Source organism: Fragaria vesca, linkage group LG2, assembly GCF_000184155.1.
Source record: "Fragaria vesca subsp. vesca linkage group LG2, FraVesHawaii_1.0, whole genome shotgun sequence".
Lineage (NCBI taxonomy): Eukaryota > Viridiplantae > Streptophyta > Magnoliopsida > Rosales > Rosaceae > Fragaria > Fragaria vesca.
Genome location: NC_020492.1, coordinates 24,190,489 through 24,199,858, shown reverse-complemented (window position 1 = coordinate 24,199,858; position 9,370 = coordinate 24,190,489). Strand labels below are relative to the sequence as shown.

The 9,370-nt window shown below is 36.4% G+C and overlaps 1 protein-coding gene across 1 annotated transcript; it reads left to right on the top strand.

Annotated features, from left to right (window-relative positions):
• The first annotated feature begins 1,725 nt into the window (after positions 1-1,725).
• Positions 1,726-3,326, top strand: LOC101299268 (UPF0481 protein At3g47200-like). The gene is made up of 2 exons (XM_004292947.1): positions 1,726-3,009; positions 3,258-3,326. The coding sequence occupies exons 1-2, from the start codon at positions 1,726-1,728 to the stop codon at positions 3,324-3,326; spliced, it is 1,353 nt and encodes a 450-aa protein (XP_004292995.1).
• The last annotated feature ends 6,044 nt before the right edge of the window (positions 3,327-9,370 follow it).

Below are 9,370 nucleotides of genomic sequence, written 5' to 3'. Positions count from 1 at the left end.
ATCTCCGGCAATTCTGTCTTCCGAGGCGGCAGCATCTTCGGTGAGGACTTGAGAAGACATCTCTGCAACAAGAGAGAGAAAGAGGTAGAAAAAAAGAAGAAGAAGAATTCAGATCGGGAAACTGGGAAAGGAGAGAGAGAGAGGGTTAGTTGAATAGAAGGGAGGATAATTTTGTCTTTTACTTAAGTTTCATTGGGATGGGCTTATGAATTAGATTTTCATTAAATCGGGTTCTAGTTTTGCTGTTTTTGTGTAAATGGGCATTTTCCCTATATAAAAGGGATAGGGGGGATTACTGTTCAAGGAACAGTGTCATCCCGAAACTACCCCTGTATTTTTCCGTTTTTCTCTGTTTTGCCATTCCATCAGTTTTTTCTTTTATTGTGTTCTGCCCCTCTATTTTTCTTTTATTTCAGTTTTACCCGTCAAGTTTTAATTTGATATTTGCCCCTCTATTTTTACTATAATTTCAGTTTTGACTCTTGATTTTTTTCTTTCTTTCTGTTTTCCTACTCAGTTTTTTTTGTCAATGTTATTCGTTTTGCATGAGAGAAAATTACATTTAAAAAAAATAGCAATAATAATAATAATAAGAGAAAATCAAATAATTGTGTGTTGATCGGTGTCAATTGCGTGTAGTTAGTAAAACAAACATATTATAATTTGTGTTTGGTTTATGACTAACATTACTTTAATCATTCTATTCATTGTTCCCTTATTTCATTTTAAGATTTGAACTATGGATTTTAAAAATAATCTTTTCATCTTAATTAGGTTGATGGTACAAAACTGATATTGTGACTTCATTCACTCAACAATTGATGTTGAAATGTTAATGTTCATAATTAATTCCCTTTTAATACAATTTATGGGTTCAACTTATATATCTAAAATGAATGTGATGTGCTCATGTTTTTTAACTTTAGTATTGTCTAATGTTCAACATATGACATGTATTGATGGATACTCTTTATATGTTTCTAATTCTACAAATCTTGGCTGTTGATTATTGTTCAGCTTTCTTTTAAAAAAAAATTTAGATTTCAAGGAGCTATTTTTTTTATAAAAACCGCACAATAATTAATCGAATTAAAAAAAAGCGCACGATAATTATGAAATTGGCAGAAACCGCACTTCCGCAAGCTTTCACAATTAATTCCCTTTTAATTCAATTGATGGATTCAACTTATCTAAATACAATGTAATGTGCTAATGTTTCTTTACTTCTAATTATTGGTCAACTTTATTTCAAAATGGAATTTATATGTGGGTTGACTTTGTTTTCGATTACTATTTCACTCAATTGTGTCATTTTTATTTGAATTTTGTACAGTTGTTGTTTATGAAAATCGTATAATAATTGATGAAACTAACAAAGATTTCACAATAATTATCAAATTGACATAAAACGCACTTCCGCACGCGCGCAAGCGCGTGTAGGAAGGCTAGTATTGTTAATGATAATTGAAATTAAATTTAATTGGGGAACATTTACTCTAATCAATTTCTTTCGTTAATTCTTTGTTTTCAGTTTTAAACTTTGGTTAACACAACAAATTTTTGGTTCAATGCTGTGGGTGCAGTAATTATTGCAAACTTTGAGAAATTGATCAACTAATATTTGGTCAAATCATCTCGAATCATGTTGATCGATATTGAAATACTATTTGATGCATGATTGCTTGCAGAGTTGCAGTGCCAGTAATTGTCAAAGTCTAGAGTGAAATGAGCAACAACTATAGAGCTGCTCCAAATCACACTGAAAATGCATCCATTCCGTTAGAGAGTCGAGTAAGAGAGAAGCTGCAAAAGTTGCCTCCTCTGTCTCCATCATGTTTTATTTACAGAGTTCCAGAGAGGTTAAGGAGTCTAAATCCCATTGTCTACACACCCAAAGTAGTCTCTATTGGCCCATTACACCATGGCGAGGATACCTTACAAGACATGGAAGAGCACAAGTACAGGTACCTACAACAGTTTCTAGATCGCACCAACGTAAGCTTGGAGTGTTATATACAAGAAACAAGGTACCAAGAAGCAAAACTGCGTAGTTATTATGCAGAAACTATTAATTTTAGCAGTGACGATTTCGTAACGATCATTCTTGTGGACTCTGCATTCATCATTGAGCTGTTTTTGAACTACTATTTCAGCACCGCTAATATCGCAGATCGGATACTAAGAGCACCAAAGATGATAACTGACATAAGACCTGATTTGCTTTTGCTTGAAAATCAACTTCCACTTTTCATTCTTGAGGATCTTTTCGATCCAGAAAAAGTTAAGAGAAATTCAAATTCTGGTGAGAATGGGAAGCTGTCATTTATTCAACTTTGTCTGAGTTTCTTTGAAGTTGAATTAGACATGGTTGGAGTGGACTGCAATCTGCAGACGGTAAATTATTCTCAAGCAAAAGGAGCACATTTTGTTGATATCATAAGAAACTTATGTCTACCACTGGAACCTTTCGTTATAGGGACGCGCAAAGCCGGCACCCCTACAGCACCAAGCATCACAGAGTTACACCAAGCTGGAGTCATGTTAAAAGTGCAATCAACCAGAAACTTATTTGACATACGATTTACTAATGGAATTCTGCAAATTCCAAAATTGCAAATTTCTCTTCGTATGGAGATTACTTTGAGAAGTATTGCTGTGTTTGAGCAATGTCATTACTACCATCGCAGGATAGCTGATTATCTTGACCTCATGGATTGTTTAGTGAAAACCCCCAAGGATGTGGAGTTGCTTGCCAAGTACGGAATTGTTACAAATTTGATAGGTGACAACAATGAGGCGTGTTCTCTGATTAAAAACCTTAGCAAGGGGATTCTTTGGAATTACATTGACTTCTGCTTCACTCCTCTTTATGAAGACCTACACAAGCACTGCAAAAAGCCCTGGAACAAATGGAGGGCAAATTTGAAGCAAAACTATCTGAACACGCCATGGGCAATTGCTTCCGTTGTTGCAGCTGCTTTTCTCATCATACTTACTATCATACAATCGGTTTGTTCTCTGATCTCTCTCTGAGTTGAGTGACTTGAGTCTCAACAATAAGTACTACCTCAAACTGTTGTTATTGAGTAGTATGTCTTCGATAAGTTATGTCTTTTAGAGTGCGAGATGTGAATGAAATAAAAGTTGGTATGTTGTAGAGTGTGCTAGTTCGATCTGTAATTTTTCTTACTTAATTAAAAGTTTGTTAGATTTTCATAATTTCTGTCTTGTCAGTTGTTTGTATGTTTGGCTTGTAGATATTGACAAAGCACATGAAGGTTGTTTTGGTTGAAGGTTTTGGTTGCATTGTCCACAATGACAGATGATAATTAAAGATATAAATTCTCAATCTGGCTTGCCAATTTTGTTTTGTTTTTGGTGAAATAACCGGAGGAACTGATTGAAGCATGGCTGCATAGAACCTACATGCATCTATCATTTTGTTATCAGCCTACATACATCTTTGAGCTCGAAAAAGATGGACTTCGAGTTAAACTTCAGGCTGCTGCTGAATCAGCTCGAGCACGATAGCATCCCCTGCTTGCAAATCATTATCTCTTGCAGATTTTGTCCAACCACCATGGATTCTTGCATAGCCTTGTTTGCCACACCGGCTGACGGAGTGACGGTGCATTTAGCACAATAAATTCCCCCGTTTGGAATATGTATATTTACATTGCGACTGTGGTGTCCTTGAAAGATGAATTGATGAACAAAGGACTCTTGAATTTTCTGCACACATAACAAAAGATAAGCAAAGACAGCTATGTCAAATCTGTATGCTTTCTCATTTTTAGGGAATTTGGTGTTTTAGAAACAGCTTACCAAAGGATTGGCAATATATGAGGACTGCAATTTGAGAGCAAGAAATGGACTGTCGGATTGGAATCTATTAGCTCTTGAAAATGCTTCATCATATGCTGTCAAATATGCATAAATCAAGTCTCACAGAATGTTGTATATGCCAACTTTGACACAGAAATAACCAGTGAGTTTGAAACATACCTCTGCAGAAATTGGCTTCCCAATGAATGTTTGATTTGGATGGATTGTCTACCTCCAAACTGTTCTTCTTGAAGATACGAACATTGAAACAGGAATGAATCCCCTCATAGCTGAAAACCAAGAAGCAGCCAATTTCTAGGAATAGAAGTTTGCAAATTCCAGCCATCCCTTCTCTAACCATAGGCTGCCAGTGTCAACATCCAGTGTCAATGCTATTGGCCATACCTCTCCATTTGGAACCTTGACGAGTAGTTTGTCTGCTAGGCATGTTTTGAACAACGCTGCAACACACCCTTCAATTTCCAGGAAGTAACAATTAAGATGTGCACGTAAGTCAGCCTATAGAAGTATAGAACAAACACAAATGTGAATTACATCACTGTGTTGAAGGAAAAACCAATGAACTAGATGGCTACATTGGACATGTTTTCAGTGTAACTGGTAAGGCAAATGAACCCCAACTTTTAACAATAACCATAGATCCCAACCCACACAACAATCTTACAGCATCAGTTTCATAAATAACACAGTAGCCAAAAAGATAAACACGGTAAAGATCAAGACAGTAGCAACAACTTGAACAAACAAATAGCTACTGAGGAACTTCTTTTATTTTGGACGAGAAACTCAATTTTTTAGCACTTCAAGTCTTCAACATGTGTAAGTCAAAGCATCAATGTGCTAAATACTTTATTTGGTTTGAGTTACCATTGATTTTATTAGCAAAGATCTAACAGAAAACCACCTAAACAGAAACGAAAATAGATAAGTACCAAAATCAAGATCATAATGAAAAGAACTCATGAGGTTTCAAATGTGAAGGTCAAAGTATATGAGAGACGATTAAGCAAAAAAATTGGAATATACATGGCTGAAAAGGATAATGAGAAAGCTGAAGCAAAGGATTTGCAACTCACTAGTCTCCCATTTTGAAGAGCCTCATCAAGAACAACCTTGAAGAAGCTGGGAGTTCTCACTGGAAATGTTACACCTTTGCGGTCACGCCTGCTTGAAGAAGCCATTTTAGAGTAATCCCCAGACTGTTTGTTGTTCTTCAAGGATGTAAAGTAGTTGAAGAGGCTTTATGAAAAAGAGTTTACCTTGGTCATTGGCACTCTTGCAAAGAACATAAAATGTGTAATTATTTTTTAACCTAAACAAGAAGTTTCATCCAAATAGGTTTGGATAGTACTACTTCACAAAACCACGTGGAATTAGTAACCTAGCTTATTGATCCTCACTTCAAAGCTTCCACATGGTTGTCAGCAGTATTACTAGTCCTCATTGAACAGCAAAGAGTGACAGAAGTATTGTGATGTGGAAAGGCTTCATGATCCCAACAGCAAGCTGAAAGCTAGGATGCTAATATGCACATATTGAACATGTGAACTACTCCCTACTGCTACAAGATCATATTTGGTTACATGCTGATTATCTGTGCATCACATTCTAATTTCATCAAATAGCGGGTGATCTTCATCTGTAAAAAGGATGTAGTAAGTTTTATCCTGATAGTAATTGCTAGTCTTTCATAAAAGTACATTGTTCTGGGTATGTTTCAGAATCATATATAGGTACAATTCCTCTGTTCTTTCTTTTGGCAGGAGTAGTCGAGTAACAACCACCTCATTTCTTTAGTGGGCTTCAGTTGGGCTGGATTTTCTTTTGAGATATTGGGCTTTGATGAAGGACCAATTGTGAACTCTGGACCCAATCAGTTTGCCCCGCCTCCACGGCACCATAGAAGAACGGCATGTGCTGGAGTCAGAAACGGAGTTCTCTCTTTGCAAAAAAAACAACGGCATGGCGGAGTTCAACAAAACCAAGAAGGGCAAGAAAGACAAAATGTAATGTCCTGAAGCTTGCTAAGTTCCTAGGAGAAAATGGAGAATGAAGAATTTTACGTACTGACAATGTTTTCATTATGATGTAAGTTATGAATATAAATTAGGAAAAATAGTCTAAATAATGTCTAACTTTTTAGAGAAGCAAAGCTTTGGTATCTCACCTTTTAAAAATTTCGGAATGGTATCTCACATTCTTACCCTGACTGAAGAATGGTATCTAGAACTGTTAACTCCGTTAAAAATGAATAATGGCAGCCACATTTAAATGTAAAATTATGAATTTACCCTTGATTTTTATTATCTTCATTATTCTTTTCATATAATAAAAAAACGAAAAAAAATACAACTAGTTTTAAACAGTTTACTTATTTATATTTTCATCTCTCCCCATCTCTCTCTATCGATCTGCAAAGAGAGATGAGTCAGAAAGACCAAGTATTGAACAAGATCCAGTTATGAAGGACTCTGAAATCGGCGTACAAATGTCATCATGGAGTGTAAGGACACAAAGATGATGGAGATGGAGATGGAGGTCGACACCGCCGCTACTCCGCGGCTCGGCCTAAACCGCCGTCACAGGCCAAAGTGACGTAGTCAAGGACTTTCTCACATTCATGTCAGGTCAATCCGCTCAATCAATATGCTCAAATAGGTTTCCAACAACTTTGGGAGCATATGATCTCTAGTATCCAAAGAAGAGATTGAAGCTTCTTTGTTGGGTGGCTGCATATGATCTTTTGTGGAGCTTGAATAATGGAGGGCCATATTGATTTGCTGTGAGGATATGTGGGCAATATTGATCTGAAAAAGTAATCCATCATTAGTGACCACATTCGCTCTCCTTTCATGTGGATTACATATGTTCTCAGCTCTTACAAATTAGAGGTTAAATCTGTAGTGTTGCACACCTTGAACCGGCAGAGGTGCATAGGAACCTGGAAAATAGATTGATTTTTGGTTTTGGGGTATGATTTGAGTAAAGGAATGAGGGATATGAAGTGGGTCTGTGATGAATTTCAATTGTTGAGACAGAGAGAGGTCATGTGTTTTTGTTTGTGTAAACATTTCTCAATTCTGTGTCATCTCCTAAACATATGCACCTTTTCATTCACATGCTGCGAAAGTCTCAGAACTTCTAACATCTTCAATATCAGCAGCTTGTCCTGGCTGGATTAAATCCACCACCCCTGTAGAATTGGAGCCAATTCCATATCTATGCAATCCGATACTCAGATTCATCATCATCTACAAGCTCAACATTTAAATCTGGTATTAGACATGTCTCTCGAAGATTGCCGTGGAAAACATCCCTTGGAGGAGGCGTTGAAGAGTCTTCCTCTGCATAATATTTCATCAAGTTACCATGTTAGGTTTGCAGGCAAGCTACACATTGTATAGCCTTCGGAGAGAGAGAGTAATAAAAAAAAAAAAATAATTAGAATAAAAATGTTAAAATAATGAAAAGACGAAAGTATCCTCCATCTGTTAGTTTGTTTAAAGGAACTAACGGTTTTAGATACTATTCTTCAGTCGGGGTAAAAACGTGAGATACCGTTTTAAAGTTTTTAAAATGTGAGATACCAAAACTTTGCTTCTTTTAAAAGTGAGACACTGTTTGGATTTTTTCCCTATATATTATTGGCCGGGGATGGAGCCAGCAATGCAGTCCTAGTCTCCTAGATCAACGTACGTTAATTGGTTTGTGGTTAGTGAACAAGTTCGAATGAAATGAGACCAACCATCTGAAACTCCCCAGGGCCTTCTCCGGCCATCATCTATATATCTACTGCATTAATCTGCACCAAATACTCCTTCAATCATTCTCGTCTTCAATCTTACCCTGAACCAGTCCCAACTATACTTGCTACCCCATCACCCGTCATAAAACTAATTAAGCTTATGAGGAAAAATAAATTTATCATCACTATATATCAGGCCGGCTGAACCTTCAGCTAAATACTAAGCAATGTAGGGAATACAGAATGTTCAATTATCACTGACTCAAACTAAAATTAGAAAATCTGAATTAAAGCTAAAGACCGCAGCTAATAAAACCCAATGGATCAAGTCGAGTGACATCTCCAACCAAATATTTGACTGCATCTTTGGAAGACCAAGGATACTAGGGCATGTAGCGGCCGACTTGCTAATGCTTGAAAATCAGCTCCCATTCTTCATTCTTGAGCATCTTTTTTACGGCACATGCAGTCCCTTCTTACGGCATATCTGAAGGTCGATCCTGGAAGCTTTAATTAAGATCCTTTCTCTATGTTTTCTTTATGACCACGTTATAGTTGAGGTTGCAACTTCCAATCGTGTGTCACGAGATAATGCTATGGGTCTATATAACTTCTTTGATTCATATTCTTCAGGAGTAGAAGTGCAACATTTTGTTGATCTCTTAATAAAGCTATGTATGGTTAGCTCCGATAGGTAAATGATCCCGGACCGAGGACCCTGATCAAGAAAGGAATAAAAATGAGAATAATGGCCCCGAACTATTTCGGCACCCCTTTCTTGTGTGGCAGCAGTTGTTTTCCTCATATTCACTGCCATTAAGACTTTCTTCCCAATTATCAGTACTCCTTGCTAAATTTCATACAGATGGTAACAAATTGTACGTGTTGAGTAGGTGAAAAAACTTACACAAAAAAGCGAGTACTGCTGGTTAGGAAAGCGAAAGCACATAACTGAGCAAAACCAAAGAAGCAAAATGCAGATATAAGGAAGAAAGAAAAATCACAGCTTGTATTTACATTGAGATAAGGGAAGGTTATACAGTCATAAAGATGAGGATGATATTTAATTGATTCTCATGCAAATTAAGTTGCAGTTCACAGAAATATATAAAGGACAAGAGAGGCTGCAGCAAAATATCTTCTGTAAGAGAGAAGGGCTTTGTTGTTTCAAGTGTGTGCTTGTAGCTTGGGTCAATGTTGCCAGAAACGCGGGACGTTCCGGTACGGGAACGAGGTACGGGTACGCGGTACGTTAGTCTTTAAAGTACGCGGTACGCTAGGATATATTAGCTAATTTTAATTAAAACAAATTAATAAAAATAAGATTATAGAAACAAAATAAATTGAAACCCATACCATAAATTTACCATAAATTTATATACCAAAATATCGATCCCTTATTGATTCACTAAATAAACCACATAACTCATGGAAGACAAACAAGTAAATTAATAGATAAAATAATAAGAAAAAGAGAAAATGACATCCCACTACCATAGACAGTTGTAAAACACAAAAAAACCATCTTTCAACAGATTTAAACAAATAAGGACATATACCTAGGCCCACAGTGCATAATACCACACCCTGTCAGCAATTTTTTATGCAAAATACCTAAAAAACCATTATTTTCTGAAATATCTACAAAACTGTCACTGGCTCAAAATACCACTTCTCCACCATTTTCATATCTAATCTCTACACCGATTTTTCTTCTTTTTTTTTCTTCTTCTTCTTCTTCTTCTTCTTCTTCTTCTTCCTCTTCTTCCTCTTCTTCTT